The sequence below is a fragment of the Mus musculus genome, chromosome 15 (genome assembly GCF_000001635.26).
Source record: "Mus musculus strain C57BL/6J chromosome 15, GRCm38.p6 C57BL/6J".
Taxonomy (NCBI): domain Eukaryota; kingdom Metazoa; phylum Chordata; class Mammalia; order Rodentia; family Muridae; genus Mus; species Mus musculus.
This window is the reverse complement of record NC_000081.6, coordinates 100,604,951-100,621,073: the sequence shown is the minus strand read 5'-3', so window position 1 is coordinate 100,621,073 and position 16,123 is coordinate 100,604,951. Positions and strand designations below refer to the sequence as shown.

The window sequence follows — 16,123 nt, the reverse complement described above, 5'->3', positions numbered from 1 at the left end:
CAATCCCATCTGTAAAGCTCTTTTCTTTTTTTTACCCTTGAGACAGGGTTTCTCTGGGTAGACTAGGCTGGCCTCTAACTCACAGATCGGCCTGCCTCTGCCCCGTGAGTACTGGATTACAGTTGTGAGTCCAGGATCATCTCTAGTGGAACCCAGGAGAGCAGTCAAGCCTAGCCTGACACACCTACATTTACTTCAAAGACGTATTGAAGAAACAGCAATGGGAGCACTAGCTGGTTTCTGGGTGGGATGTTAAAGACCTGCCATATAAAGGAAGCCATCTGAGCACATGCTAAGTAAAGAATGCTGGCGTGAGGTGTAATGCAACTTCATCACTTTATTCAAATCTTCAAAATAGTCTTTATTCTACATTTTTAGTATAAAAAATCCACAAGTTAAGTGCACCACAGTGTAGAGAGACATACAACGCTGAACTTCCATAACAGTCGATGGTACAGTCAAACATCACATGTACAGAACACAAGATTTAGATGAACTGAAATAGCAGATAAAATAAAATCCAATCTCGGAAAACAAATCAAAATATTAAGGATCCCTGAAATATTAATCCTAATGAGATCTCACTGGACTCAAGTCATGTCATAGTGAGGCATTCACGTGACCCTACTAACCTACCTCAGGAAACTCCTGGGAGCCTGAGTGGCTACATGAGACACTCAGGAAGTGATAGCTAGTTTTTGATCTAAAACTCCCTTAGACTTTAAAGCCAAGCTTTTGATATGCATCTTCTCCCCTGCCTGTCATCTTTAAATTTTCCTAGGACAGTTTGCACTGAGAACTGTTGTTTAAGTTCAGGTTTCTGGCACCACAGCTAGTCTGGGTTCATGGTGATGCAGAGATGGTTTATGAGGCGGGTCCGAAGGGTACCCTTCACCTTGCCTGGAGATATACAAAACCTGAAGAAATGGAGTCTGTGCTCAGGTCACACAGGGGGCTTCAGAGGATCCTTATGAAAGATGAGTTAAAAAATGTCAAGTGGGACAGGTGCAGGGAGACAAGGGGCTGAGTCTGGCTTTCGGTCCTGCACCACTGATTCTATGGATAGTGATGGGAGGGGGTGGAGGAGCAGGGACAGTGGACAGGCTGGGCAGAGGATGGGAAGGAAAAGGCAGACAGCTAATGCATTTCATTTACCAAGTAAGATAAATCAAAAACTTAAGGAGATTAAAGACCAATCAGAATAATTTGGCAACTTTAATTCTTAGGAAGATCAAAGTTCCCTCCAAACCTAATTTGATGTTTTATTACTAGAAGCAAAGACCAGCATGGCACAGCATCACTCCAGAGGAATTAAGGAAGAGCCTTGGGCTGCTTCACTCACATTCATTTGAAGAATGGATACCTCCTTACCTCAGAATGCTTTAGGGAGGGGCTGCTACCCTTACATGGTTCCTTATTAAATTTGAAAAGTGCCTCAAAAGTTTGGACACCAGAAAGACACCCCAAAAACATGTGTCTAAACTGCAACTTCAGGTTAATATGACTAAAGCAGTTACATTGTGAGAAGTGCTGAAGGTATGTGATGTCTTCCCCGGCACAGGAGTGGCCATGGCTCCTCACCAAATGGTGTAGCCACCATCTGAGCCACCCATGAAGAAGTTTCCCTTGCGCTGAGTTACAAGGACGTTGGCTCCCTGCATGACTGCGAGCTGAGCAGCGTTGGGAGGGCATCCAGGAGGTGGAGGCTAGAAGGAAAGAACAAGGTACAGTGGGCACAGGGAAAGAACACAGGAAGCAGATGCTGCGTAAGAAGATGGCAATGTGCCAATCGGTAACTTTTTCTTTTTTTTTTTTTTTTGCAGGCAGTGGGATAGGTCCACCCAGGGTCTGAGTAACTCTCACTTGACTGGTTCATGCTATGTAGCCCTGACTGACATTAAACTCAAAGGAAGTCTGCTGCCTCAACCTCCCCACTGTTAAGATTATCGAGTGTACTACAGTACCAAGCAACCAGCATTTTAAGGAGCTAAGTTTGCAACAGTTTGTTCTAGAGCATGCCTACTCTCTCTGAATCCAGGACATAAACAGGAAAGGAAATCTGTCATTCACCCAGAGTGTTCTAGCTCTAAGATGTAGCCTGTAAATCCAGATCCCATCCTTCTCAGGGAGAGCCACGCCCACCCCACAGGATCTCTTGTGAATGTGGGGTTTTATTTACCAGGGAGGGGGAGAGCCCTTTGTACAAGATAAGCAAATGCTCTACTAGTGGGCTACATCTTCAGCAACCCTAGGTTTTTAACATACAACATTGTTAAAAGCCAATAATGATACCATTCTAGTCACCTCACTCTAGAATGACTCCTAAGAAGATGCCCTTTGCTAGAACCTTGTGGGCTACAAACCCCATACACAGTGTCACTGAGCAGGAGGACCTGGAAAATAAAACCTACTTACTAGGGACCGTGCATTCTACTTTCTTAATCATCTGGGTTCCTAGTACATTCCCCACTCATGGCAAATATTAAATGCTTATGAACTCACCAAGCAGCACCCCTGGACCAGTTCACTGTGCCTGAACAACTGAAAAAGGAGCTAGCAGTCTTTTTAAATTTATAGACAGGGTTTCTCTATGTTGCCCTGGCTGTCCTGGAACTCGCTCTGTAGACCAGACTGGCCTCAAACTCGGAGATCCCCCTGTCTCTGCCCCTAAGTGCTAGGATCAAAGGAAGATGCCACTAATTTAATAAGACAAGAAAACAAATCAACCTGATTAACTCTAAAACCAAGGGCTGTGTCCAATGCCCTGATTGGCCCGGCCACATTTCTGCTCTGAGAGGGCAGCAGCTGTGCCAGCCCTGACCACTATGGTTGGAGAATGAATATGAAGTCATTTCAGACTGTTCAAGTATACAAGGGCTGAGCTCCCAGTTAGGCATACTCACAGGAATGTTGCCAGCAGTGGCACCAGCTCCAAATCTGGCACCTGCATCATACCCTCCTTCCACCAACACTGCTGAGCCAGGTGGATAGATGGGACCAACTGGATAATAAGCCATGGGGATTGTGGAGCCTAGAGGCCCAACAGCCACAGACTGGGCCATAGGCAGATACAATGAGGCGCCAGGAAATGCAGCTGACATGGTGGGGACTGTGGCAGCCCCTGGATGAACAAAGCTTGGACGATAGAGCTGAAAGAAGCAGAAGAGAAAGCAAAACATTATTTTTGTGACATTCCTATTTGGAATCTCTTTAAGTATTATTGAGACCATCTCCTGTAGCTCAGGCTAGCCTTCAAGTATGTAGGAGTGGATGACCTTGAACTCCTGACTCTCCTGCTTTACCTCTTGACTATGGAATTAGAAGCCTGTGCCACCAAACCCAGTTCACATTGTGCTAGGGACCAAATCTAGGGCTTGGTGCATGCTAAGCAAGCATTCTACCAAATCAGGTACATCCCCAGCCCCTTGTTTGGTTTTGGAAATGGGGTTTGGTTATACTGGCAGCCTTGAACTCAGCTTCCTCCTGACTCAGCCTCTCAATGCTGAGACTACTCGCCTGTACCACCACGCATGGCTCATGAGTCCATTCTTAGTTGTTTTTTTTTTTTTTTTTTTTTTTAAGATTTATTTATTATATGTAAGTACACTGTAGCTGTCTTCAGGCACACCAGAAGAGGGTGTCAGATCTCATTACCAGTGGTTGTGAGCCACCATGTGGTTGCTGGGATTTGAACTCAGGACCTCTGGAAAAGCAGTGCTCTTAACCATTGAGCCATCTCTCTAGCCCCTTGTTCCTAGTTCTTGTGTTTGCAGATTACACACTGGTTATAGTCACTGGCACACAGTATTCTGAGTCATTTGCGTCCACAGCTACTATTGTGCTCAAGGGACCCAAACTCAGCTTAAGTCAGCATGTGTCAAATAGCATAATCAGATACTGCATTCAATTCCAATGGTAATTTTCACCTTAAGTTCTAGATGATTCACAGAGCATCCTTCTGCTTGTGAAGTCAGATTTGAAGACTTAACAAGGGGATCCAAGAGTGTTCTCAACTAGCTACAAGTCTAGGAAACTGCAGTACCTCTGAATATGCAGGTGGAGCATCAGTATAGGGTGGAGCCTGAGGAAGATGTAAGGTCTGAGGATATACTGGATTCCCAGGAGGTTGCACAGGGTAGGTAGGCTGTGTTGGATATTGACCTGGAATACAAAAGGGGAGGAGAGATGTTGTCTGTCAGATTAGGAGGGGAGGTGGCAAACAGGAAAGATGCTCAGTGTGTGAGACAAAGTGCTGCTCTTCCTGAGGACCCCAGTTCTATTCCCAGCACCCACATATGACACAACCTCCTTTCAACGCTACCTTCTGCCTTGGTGGGCACCTACACTCACACTCACAGACACTTACACAGGCAGAGGCAGGCACACTTTGAATAAAAACAAGTTTGTAAGCAGAGCTACTAGACGGGCCAGGGTGCACAGGGTGGGGAGCAAGCAGAAGAGCTGCAAATAAGGCTGCCTTATTTCTTAGAGCCAGGAAAATAAGGATGGTCTCGGCACCCTCGCGCCCGAAGGTGCTGGCTTCTGACTGGGCAGAAGGCGCCGTTCCCACTAGCATACTGATTGATGGAGGCTAACTTGGCCATGTTCCCTTTCGAATAGAGGGCAGGTCTGAGGACCCGTTCCGGGGTCTCCGGACTGCTGGTGTCTTAGGGGACTCCTCTGGGTGATCTCCCCCGGGCTGTGCTGTAACCAGTCCTGACTCTGTGGGACCCACGGTTCTCAGTGTTTACCTCACGGGTTCCTAGTCAAGGTCGACCTCCAAAGAGTGAGTGACTGGAAGTTAACCGTGAGAAGGGCGGCGGGTGGAGGGGTGGGGAACGCGACCATGTTCTCACAAACATTAGCAACGCACAGGGGCGGCTACGAGTCCGGGCCCCGAGGAGGAAGCGCCAGAAGTCCCCGGCGGGCGAGAACGGGTCCTCGAGGGCCTGGGCCGTGCAGCGGAGCCGGCACCTCAGCAGTTAAGCTCGGCCGAGGCCTGTTGTTCCGAGGCGCGGCGCCCCGCCTCCGCCCGCCCTCCATTGGCTTCCCCAAATCCCTGCTCTAGCTCGCCATTCGCTCCAGCCGCTGTCCGTCACGGAAAAGCCCCCCCACCCCACACACAGGAGCCCGCGGCTCCAAACTGCGCCACACGGTTTATGGGGTCGGGGCCCAGAGGGCCGAGCGGCTGCGTTGTGGGGGTGGAGGGGGGCGGCCACGTCAGGTGCGGCCGCGCTGTGCGGCCCGCTGAAGAGAGCCGCACAGACCGCCCCAGGCCCGACGTCCCCCAGCCCGCTCGACCCGAACCCGCCCGCTTCCCCGACGGCCCCCGCCACTTCCCGGCCTTGCCTTTGCTGTTCATGGTGGCTCTGAGTCCGCTCCCACTCGGCGTCGCGGACGGTTATTTTTCTCGTCCTCTTCCTGTTCGGAGTCACTTCCGTGTCACGTGACGTTCGTCCACTCTGCGTCAGGAGATGCCCGAGTGCGCCGCCGCCGGAAACCCCGCCCCCTCGCAGGCCGGCCAGTCGCGGCAAGGAGGGCGCTCGCGGCCCTGCTCTGCTCGGAAGCCCCGCCCTCCCCGCGCGCTCTGCCCTCACGGCGCGCGCCTCCTCTGGGCTCGGCCCCGCCCCTCCCTGCGCGGCTTCGCCCTCACCGCGCGCTTTGCCCTCACTAATTGCCCCGCCCTCCCTGCGAGGCCCCGCCCTCCTCGCTCTCCCCGCGTTCCTTGCTCTCTCTGCGCGGCCCCGCCCTCACCGCGGTCCTTGCTCTCACCGTGCGCCCCGCCCTTATCACGAGCCACTCCTTCCCGCGCGGCCCCGCCCTCACCGCACCGCTAGCCCCGCCTCCCTGAACGCTCCGCCTTCACCGCGGGCTCCTCCTTTCTGCGCGGCCCCGCCCTCCCTGCGCGACCCCTCCCTCACCGCGCGCTCCTCCTTTCTGCGCGGCCCCGCCCTAAAGAAAGCGGAGTCAGCTCATCTCAGGGCGACTTCCTCACTGTGAGTCGCCTCTGCTCACCAAATTCAGGTGTGAACACAGGCTGTCACGACTCCACAGTGCCTGCGAGACGCAGCCCAGACCTCAGACCTTAGCCTGTCCGCCGTTCTGGTCCTTCCAGGCCTCTTGTTGAGGGCCCAGCGCCTGGCTTCGTGCTCGGAGATGGACCGTGTCCCCGCGCCCCGCCCCCTGTCCTGAGATAGACCGTGCCCCAGCACAAGCTGAGGGGACGCAGCCAGCACCTGCACCCTGGCCTGGCACGTCCTACGGGGACCTGAAAACTCCCTACAGATGTTGTGAGTGGTTTAGCCCGCGCTCAGTTGTCCAGAAGAGTAGCGACGACGTCTCTTAGGACAGTGATCACATTTTTTCCCGTTTCCTCGTTCCAGAATATCTGCTGAGCAACCGAACGCGCTCTCATAGATGCACAGAGGAACCGACCGCCGCAGCTGTCTGCAGAAGTTCGTGTTGTGCGTGGTCAAGTAGATGGGCAGGCTTTGGAGGGAGAGGTCCTTGGTGAACGGACTCCTGATTCGTCCGACACCGAAGGCCTTGCTTGTGTGTCAGGTGTCTATTTAACAGTTTGCGTGGCGTCCTGTAAATGCAGTTTCGTCCAGTCGGCAAGCACAGCAGCCTGAGAGGCTGATCTAGTTCAGCCTGGGGACCTGCGCATGAGTGTCATGGGTTCACGCCGACACACATATAAAAATAAACATTCGAGAAGAAAAGAAAAACTGATCTAAAGGACAGGTTACAGACTTGAGTTTTGTGTTCGGCCTCCCAGGTTCCGGGTCAGTATTTCCATTTTGGTTTCCTGTCAGCACACAGAGCATCCCCTAACTAGGCTGCGCTAACTAAAGGATGTTAGGGAACTCTCTTGGGTATTTTTTAAGTTCCCATTAAGTATTTATATTAATTTGATTTGGATTAAATCAGTATCATAAAGACTGTGGTATTTACATTTCCTTGACTAAAGCAAAGTATCCATAGACATATGAAATAAAAACAATAGTAGCAACAACATAAATTTAAAAAGTCAGATGCTGCTATGGGGTAACCATTCCAAGGACCACTGTCTTATGAAGAAAAGGTTAATTCAATATCCAGGCCCTCCTAGGGCTGACTCCTGAACGTGATAGCTGCTCTCGGCTTGGTCGATCGCTCCTATGCTAGGTGCCTGATACTTTGCTTAATATCCTGAACCCAAGGCCTGGGGATGCAGGAGCACCCCGCGGGAAATGGGGAGCTGCAGGCCGCTGCTGTTTCCACCAGGTGGAGCTAAGTAGCAGCTGGCTCCAGTCCCGGACAGCAGGGCGCATCGGTGTTTGTTCACTTAGCAAACACGCTTTCTTACAGGAATGTAGCAACTACTTAATGAATGCCCACTGTGTCAGGCCCCATCTTAGGTGCTAGAGAAACAACTGCGACGAGGCGGGCAGAGTCTTCCACCATTTTGAAACTAACAGCCTAGAAAAGCCACTGTAATCGTAGTGCGGCCTTTAGAGACAACGAGTACACCTGCGATGCCAGGAAGCGCACATAGATGAGGGCCTACTATCTTCTCCTTAAGGGACGGTTTCCCGGGGGAAATGATGCCTGAGACGAAATTTGAGGAGTGCATAGCCACTAAACAAGTGAAGAAGATCCCCGGCGAAAAGGAAGACATCACTCATACCATAGCGCTCAGAGAGTGCGGCCAGATCACAGAAGGCAGGACTGGTGGGAGATGAAGCTGAAGAGGAAGCAGGAGCCAGGCAGTGCTGAGCCCAGGGCAGAGCCTGGGTGGAAACACGCCTTCTGTCCGGAGGACCCTGACTTGCCACTGAAGAGTTTTAAGTAGAAAAGTCACATGGTCATGTGGGTCTTTTTTAAAGAAAAAAACAAAACATAAAACATTTTATAATTACATTTTGAGTATTCGTGTTTGTGTATGCACCTGTGTTTGTGGGTGCTGCTGTACCTCAGCAGGTAAAATACAAACCATGAAAGCCAGATCACCTGAGGACAGTCCCCAGAACCCATAGTGGAAGGAGAAACCAACTTCTGAAAGTTGCCCTCTGTCCTCCACAAGTGCCTACACACACAGACATAAATTAGCAATACTAAATTTAAATTTAAAAATAAGTTAATAGGGGCTGGAGAGATGGCTCACAGGTTAAGGGCACTGACTGCTCTTCCAAAGGTCCTGAGTTTAAATCCCAGCAACCACATGGTGGCTCACAACCATCTGTAACAAGATCTGATGCCCTCTTCTGGAGTGTCTGAAGACAGCTACAGTGTACTTACATATAATAAATAAATAAATAAATAAATCTTTAAAAAAAATAAATAATAAATTTAAATTTAAAAATAAGCTTTAAGGAAGAGATTGGGGAGATGGCTCACTGGTAAAACATTGGCTCTACAACCAATAAGAACCTGAGCCTGGGCACCCAGCACCCAGCACCCAGCAGAGGGCAGCAGCTAGGGAGGCAGACACAGGCGGCCCTTAGATGCAGGTGGTTCCAGGTTCAATAACAGCCTCCTGATATATATAAGAATATAGCTGTAGGAACTTGGAAGGCTGAAGCAGGAGAACCTTGGTCTCAGGAGTTAAAGACCAGTCCAAACAACATAAGACTCTACTTCCAAAAGAATAATACACACGGCAGAAAGGATTCCATTTCATAAAACATAGAAATTAAAATCTAATGTAGAGTGACCTAAATGTGAATTAATGGCCAGCTGTGAGGGCAGAAGAGAAAGGAAAGGAGTTTAGAAGGAGATTTAGAAAACTTGCATCTGGAAGCTGACAGCGCGAATTTTGAAGAAAAAACAAAACAAAACAAAACAAAAAAACCCTTACCCAGGGCAGGAAAAGACAAAGAATTTATTGAAATACAGGACAAGACAGGCGGAGGGTGAACATGACGCGGGATCATGTGACTGAGAGGAAACCACTTTCTCCTGTAACGGTCAACAGTGAGTTGCTAAGTCTCATGGGCCATTTGTCAGGATTTAAAGACCTTCATCTCTGTCGTAAGTGGTTCCTGTGCAGAGTGAGTTGGTTGTTTTGTTTTGTCTTTTTGTTTTGTTTTGTTTTGTTTTTTTTTAAGACTGGCCATTTGAGTAGGGAACTGTATTCCAGCACTTACTTTTCTTAGGACTGGAGAGATGGTTGAGTGATTAAGAGCACTGGATGCCCTTTCAGAGGACCCAGGTTTAATTCCCAGCTCCTACGTGGCACCTCACAACCATCTGTAACTCCAGTTCCAGGGGATCCAATGGCCTCTCTGGTCTTGTGGTCACTGCACATAAATGATGCCCAGACGTTTTTATTGAATGTGATTATCTTGTCTGTTGAACTGAGCTACAACGTACCATTTCACATTTGGCTTTGTGATGGTTGGTTTTCATTGTCAGCTTGACAATACAGAACCCCTTGGGAATGAGTCTCAATAAGGATTTTTCTAGATTTAGGTTGGGCTGGGGTATGTCTTTCTTTGGGGGATTGATTGTCTTAATAGAGGTAAGTTTGAGGCCAGCCTGGTCTACATTGAGCGAGATCCAGGACAGGCAAACTATTGTAGAGAGATCATGTCTCAAACAAACCAACAAAATGGACATGCTGGTGCACACCTGCAAACCCAGCACCGAAGAGACTGTCTCAGGAGAATCATGAGTTCAAGACCACCCTCGGTTACATAGTGAGACCCTCTCCAAAGAGTGAAAAAGGTCCAATTGTATATTATAAACATGTACAGCTTGTTATATATCTATTACATCTCAAGGTAGCATTACTAATTATTGTGTACATGTGTGTGTGGTGTGTACATGTGGGCACTTGTGTCATGCATGGCACATGTATAAAAGACCAGAGGACAGCTCTGTGGAGACAGTTCTCTCCTTCTAGCTCTACATAAAGAACTCTGGTCTCTGGGCTTACAAGGCATGCAGGTTGCCTTTGCCTGCCAAGCCACCTTGCCAGTATAACTGAAACTTTTGAAGAAGTAATATAGATGAGGGTTAGAAAGATGGCTCGTGGTTAAGAATGCTTGCCATGCTCACAGAGGGCTGGGCCTGGTTCCCAGCATCCACATGGCAACTTACAACAGTCAGGAACTGTAGGGATCTGACACCTTCTTCCGGACCACAGGGCACAGGGTGTGCACATGGTGCACATACGTACATGCAGACAAATGCACAGATAATAAGGAAAGTTAAGAAAATAATGGGGTAAAAAAAGAGCATATGAAATTGAAAGAAAATTAAGGGGGTGGATAATGGAGGGATCAGAGGGGAAGAAATCGATAGTGGTATAATAGGCACATCTCTACTAATCCCAGCACTTGGAAGGCGGACCCTGTGGAAGCAAAATGAAAATCAGTATGTCTTCACCTCTCTCTCCCCCAACCCCTGCCCCACCCCTCGGTCTGTCTGTCTGTCTCCCTTCCTCCTTCACAGTCTGCTGTTTTCTGACTTGTTTTCACGTTTCTGATCTCCTTAATCACTTCAGGCACTTCAGGGCAGAGGCCCTTTGTCAGAGCAGTTCTGGGTGTGGCACTTGCTGGGTGTTTCTGTAGAACCTAGGAAGGAGTGAAGGCAGAGGCAGGAAGATGTCTGAGTTTGGGGCCAGACTCACAGAGTGTTATCTAGAGAACAGTCAGGGCCACATAGTGTGATCCTGTCTGGGAGGTAGTGGGGGGGGGCAGCAATAATAATCTTGAGATGAAGAGGGAAGAAGCCAAAGATGATACTAATGAACTCTTTTAATGCACCCTGGAGTAGATTGATTCTGAATGGAAAGTCACAACATAATTCAGTAAATGCTGCCCTGGGGATGAGTAAGCTATGACGTAAGGGTGCTGGAAATGATTGTTTGTCCTCAAAAGGTTCCTGTGCTGGGAGCTTGGTCCCCCCTTCCCCCAGTGTCAGGCAGGGCACAGGGATGTGGGCAGTGACTGGGATGGGGCAACTTGGAAAGGGTTCCAGGAAGGTGATCTGGGAGGGCCAGTTATGTCCCCTGGGACGGGATCAGCTTTTGCAGGAGTGAGTTGTTGTGAGGCTGTGACATGCTTGTCCCCTTTCTGGTTGTGAGGCAGGCAGTGGACCCTGAATGAGAACATAGACACCATGCTGTTTGTATCCTCACAACCAAAGTCGTGAGCCCAACAAAGTATCCACTCTTGGGTACCCATTACAGCAGTACAAACAGACTACACAGTAACTTCCCCGTTGGCCCTCTAGTCTCCATTAGTCTGATTTAAGGTCTTTTTGTGAAAGTGCACCTTTATTGAACACCCACAACATGTTGTGATCATTCTTGTGTGACAGAGAATAAAGCGATCTCCTAGTTCTCACACCAAAGAGGAGGCTGGGGCTGTGTGAAGCATCCAGCCGACTCTTTGAAGGGATCTTTTCAAAGCTGTGGCTGGCCTCTATGTAACTAAGGGAACGGCTATTACCAGATAGTTGGTGGGAAATGGAGCCTTCTCTCCTAGTCTCAGCAAGACATTTTAGGAAAGGCGCAGACCCTGCTATGCACAATAACTTTAAAGCACTAACTGTACTGCCTCTGGGCAGCCTACTGAGTCCTGGCTGGAGCAGGACCTCCTCTGCATTGGTTTTAGTGCATTCTGTCTGTGAAACCTCAGCTTTTGCATTAGAATGGCTTAAGACTTGTTTAAAATGCAATTAAATGGAGTGATCTAGATGCATATTCTTTGCTGGTTTGGGGGTTTGAGATTTAACTATTCTTTGAGAGGTGTTTGTGTGTGTGTGTGTGTGTGTTTGAGAGAGAGAGAGAACATGTATACATGTTTGCTGTGTCTGAGTGTGTGCATACATGTGAGGTGTGTGTGTGTATGTGTGTGCGTGTGTGTTTGAGAGAGAGAGAGAACATGTATACATGTTTTGCTGTGTCTGAGTGTGTGCACACATGTGAGGTGTGTGTGTGTGTCTGTGTCTGTGTTTTCCAGAGTTACCTGAGAAGAAGAACTTGCTGCTTTCTCTGTTCCTCAGTCTGCCCAGGAGACTGGAATGAGTTGAGACTTTTGGTATAACTCTCCCTAGACAATTTCATGTCCCTACAAGGCCACTAGCACCTCTTCCTTGCCTCTTCCCACAAACTGCCCCCATTAATAAATAAGTTTATTTTTAATATTATTTTTTTAAGAACAGGGTCTGGAGCCAGGTGTGCTGGCCCATGCCTTTAGTCCCAGAACTCAGGAGGCAGAGGCAGGCAGACCTCTGAGCTTGAGACCAGCCTGGTCTACTGAGTGAGTTCCAGGACAGCCAGGACTACACAAAGAAACCCTGTTTTGAGAGACAAAAGAAACAGAACAGGTAGAGGAATGTGCACACACAAGGAAGTCCTGGCATGGTAGCACCCTGCTCTCCCAGAGGACCTGAGCTCTGTCCCCAGCATCCACATCTGGCAGCCACCTGTAGCTCCAACCCTAGGGGATCTAACGCCTCCTTCTGGCCTCCTCAGGTGTGCGCTCGTGTGCGCGCAAACACACACACACACACAAAATTTGATTTATTTATTTATTTATTTTTGTGACAGGGTCTTGCTATGTATCTAGTCTGAATTCACTCTATGGACTGGGGCTGGTCTCAAGTTCACAGAGATCCACCCTGCTCCTACCTCTCAAGTGTCGCGAGTAAAGACATGGTCCAGGCATGCTCAGCAAAGTAAAAAAAAAAAAAAAAAAAAAGGAAAAAAAGGAAGGAAGAAAGAAAAGACAGACAGACAAATGGACAAACCAAAGAAAAGAAGGAAGACAGGCAGGCAGGCAGGCAGGCAGGCAGGAAGATAGACCTTTTTATAGTCAGTAGGGGAAGAATCTATACAGTCTGTGGAACCCACCAAAAGTTCCAGGCTGAGATCAGAGTTAAGAAATATCTTACCTCCCACTTCAGCTTTTCTAATATATTAGAGAGGTGACCTTCAAGATGGAGTACAATGTACTCATATATATTAAATAAATAAATAAATAAACAAACAAATAAATAAATAAATCTTTTTTTTTAAGCCATCCTCATGGCTGGAATGATGGCTCAGTGGTCAGAGCACTGGCAGTACTACCAGAGGACCTGGGTTTAATTCCCAGCACCCACACAGCAACTTATAATAACCCATGACTCCAGTTTTGGGGACCAGCACCCTCTCATGGTCTCCAAGACAGCCAGGCACACGTATGGTACACATACATGCAGGCAGAGGGCACTGAAGAGGGCACTATTGTCCTGGAACTGGAGTTCCAGGTGGTTCTGGCCTCCATGTGGGTGCTGGGAATTAAACCTGGGTTCTTTGAAAGAGCAGCCTGCGCTCTGAGCCATCTCTCCAGTCCCAGAAAACTAGTCTGGAAGAGCAGCAGTTGCTGCTTCCACAGGCTGAACAGAGGAACAAACAAAACACACATAATAAATAAAACCGATTCGTGGAAAACACGACCTCCTGAGCTGCTTCTGCTGCGGAAATGGTGGCTTTTGATCATTCTGAGGATGTAGGAAGACAGGAACCGAAGCACATGGGCCCAGAAAGGAGACGCCTCCGTTTCCTCACTAACTCCACTTTCTCATCCCTTCAGGTTTTTAGTACTGACTATTGTATCTACCTCAGGGACTTCCTATGAGGATCAGATAAAAGGATAATAATATTGACGTGCCTTGCTTGGTTAATGTCTTTACACACAAAGCCATTTCGCCAGCTTTATTCATTTAATTAATTTTAAAGCTATATTCCTATGTAACCCAAGCTAGCCCTCTGTATTAGCTTCCAGAGTGCTCAGATCACAAACATGTGACACTGACAAGCTGGTGGCTCAGGTGAGTTTGAGGCCAGCCTGGTGTGTGCAGTGAGTTCCAGGACAGAGTCTCGAACTTTTGGTCTGGGATCATAGACCAGCACCAGCAGACACCAATCAGGTCTGGCTTTAGTAAGCTCTTTTTATTTATTTATTTATTTATTTTTTGGTTTTTCTGAGACAGGGTTTCTCTGTGTATCCCTGGCTGTCCTGGAACTCACTCTGTAGACCAGGATCCACCTACCTCTGCCTCCCAAGTGTTGGGATTAAAGGTGGGCGCCACCACTGCCCAGCTCTTCTTATTTTTTCGTATTTTGTTTCTTCGTCTTGATTTTGAATTTTAGTTTTGTTTGGATAGGTGTGTGCCTTTATGTGTACCACGTGCATGTAGTACCTCCCGGAGACCAGAAGAGAGCGTCAGATCCCTTGGAACTGGAGTTAATGCAAGGGCTATTCTCTGCAAGAGCCACAAGTGCTAGTAACCACTGAACGATCAAGAGGGGGGTCAGATCCCTTGGAACTGGAGTTAATGCAAGGGCTATTCTCTGCAAGAGCCACAAGTGCTAGTAACCACTGAACGATCACTTTAGCTCTTTGCTTTTTAGATTTGTCTTTAAAATTATGAATATGTATGTGTGTGCACATAGTGGCTGGAAGTGTTGGATTCCCCTGGAGCTGAAGTTACAGGTGGTTGTAAGCATCGCATGTGGGCACTGGGAACCAGCTGGGGTCCTCTACAAGAGCAACAGCATGATCTTAATAGAGAAGACATCTCTCCAATCCCTTGTTGTTTTTTTTTTTTTTTTTTTTTTTTTTTCTCTTCTGTCTGTTTGGTTTTTTTTTGTTTTTGTTTTTATTTGGTTTTTCTGTTTTTGTTTTGTTTTGTTTGGTTTGGTTTGGTTTTTCGAGACAGGGTTTCTCTGTGTAGCCCTGGCTGTCCTGGAACTCATTCTGTAGACCAGGCTGGCCTTGAACTCAGAAATCCGCCTGCCTCTGCCTCCCAAGTGCTGGGATTAAAGGCATGTGCGCCACCACTGCCTGGCTTGTTTTGAGAGAGGGTTTCTCTGTGTAGCCTTGGCTGACCTGGAACTCACTCTGTAGACCAGGCTGGCCTCGCTCAGAGATCTGCCTGCCTCTGCTTCCCAAGTGCTGGATCTAAAGGCGTGTGCCACCACCACTCTGCCCTTGGCTTTTCTTTTAACAAATACCTTTTGTATGTTTTTTTTTTTTTTTGAGACAAAGTCTCACTGAGTAGCCTTGGCTAGCCTGGAACTTGTTTTGTAGACCAGGCTGGCCTTGAATTCATAGAGATCTGCCTTGTTTGCCTTTCTGGGATTAAAGGCTGTGCTGTCACACCCAATTTCTTTCCTATGTATGCCTGGCTAGCCTGTGTAGACCGGGCTGGTTCCAGTCTGGAACAGCTACTGCTTCAGCAAAGGTGTCAGTTATCAGCCACAGCCCTACAAGTTTTGTTGAAACAACTCTTTTGTTGCATGAACGGTGTCCCAAGTTAGGCAAGACGGTGCACACTGGACACATCAGGAGGTTGAGGCAGGAGTTTGAGGCCAACCTGGTCTACATAAAATGTTCTACATTCCTTCAATGTTTCCACCAATAACTTCAGGCTCTCCCAACTTGAGCCATGTAGCAAGACGCAAGGCGCTGTTTCCCCCCTTACCCCAGCAGAAGAGGGAGCACTCCAGCTGTGGGTCACACATCCTATGCTGTGGGTCGTGGGTCAGAGATAGATGCTCTTGGGTTCTGTCAATTCACTTCCTGGGCCCTTTCTCCCCCTCACTTGCACATCTGCGCGACACGGATATTTTTCCTTTAATAATATTTGTGTGTGTGTGTGTGTAAATGTAGAGACTTATCAGAGACGAGAGATGAAGGACAAAAGCCTGCATTTCTTCAGCAGCCAACAACCTCATTCTCTTCCAGCCGTTGAAGGGAACTTCTCATGAATAATACATGCCGCATGATGAATATGCACGCGGTCTATTATGCCTGTGAGGGCTGGTAAATAATGTATGAGCTAAAATGTTCCTCACCTTGTTACTGTGCAAAAACTTTTTTTAAAACCCACAACATATTTACCCTTTGAACTGTAGGGAGCAAGCTCTGTCAGAGACAGTGACGGCAGCCCAGCGACGCAGCCTTACGTCACCGCTAAAATCAAGTAGAAGAAAACAGTATGGATGGTTTTTTGGAGAGGGTATGAAAGTGGGCGTGCTCTGGCTGTAGTCCTTGCTGGATGAATGTTTTCTAAAATTCTGGCTCCTCACCCTGAGGTTGCCTCGAGCTGTCAGCAACACCCGGTTCCTCCGTGGCCTCCTCAC

At 48.2% G+C, this 16,123-nt stretch overlaps 1 protein-coding gene and 1 long non-coding RNA gene across 3 annotated transcripts; one reads left to right on the top strand and one right to left on the bottom strand.

The window, feature by feature from the left end:
• Positions 1–312: 312 nt before the first annotated feature.
• Positions 313–5,412, bottom strand: Dazap2 (DAZ associated protein 2). 2 transcript variants are annotated; one of them, NM_011873.2, is made up of 4 exons: positions 5,350–5,412; positions 4,043–4,161; positions 2,904–3,149; positions 313–1,706 (listed from the first exon to the last, which is right to left on the bottom strand). In NM_011873.2, exons 1-4 carry the CDS (start codon positions 5,360–5,362, stop codon positions 1,578–1,580), a joined length of 507 nt encoding a protein of 168 aa, NP_036003.2. In that variant the 5' UTR covers positions 5,363–5,412; the 3' UTR covers positions 313–1,577. The 2 variants fall into 2 exon arrangements, with proteins under 2 accessions (NP_036003.2, XP_006521049.1); XM_006520986.3 differs by lacking the exon at positions 5,350–5,412 and adding an exon at positions 4,752–5,024.
• A 551-nt stretch (positions 5,413–5,963) lies between these two features.
• Positions 5,964–6,934, top strand: C330013E15Rik (RIKEN cDNA C330013E15 gene). The gene is made up of 2 exons (NR_045701.1): positions 5,964–6,290; positions 6,384–6,934. It is a non-coding gene; the product is annotated as an RIKEN cDNA C330013E15 gene (long non-coding RNA).
• The last annotated feature ends 9,189 nt before the right edge of the window (positions 6,935–16,123 follow it).

What these genes read in the sequence shown, in the direction of transcription:
- Dazap2 (NM_011873.2), bottom strand. An exon ending in CTCCACCTGCATATTCAGAG is followed by an intron (nt 3,150 to 4,042) that starts GTACTGCAGTTT and finishes TGCTTCTTTCAG; the next exon opens with CTCTATCGTCCAAGCTTTGT. An exon ending in CCACTGCTGGCAACATTCCT is followed by an intron (nt 1,707 to 2,903) that starts GTGAGTATGCCT and finishes CTTTCCTTCTAG; the next exon opens with CCTCCACCTCCTGGATGCCC.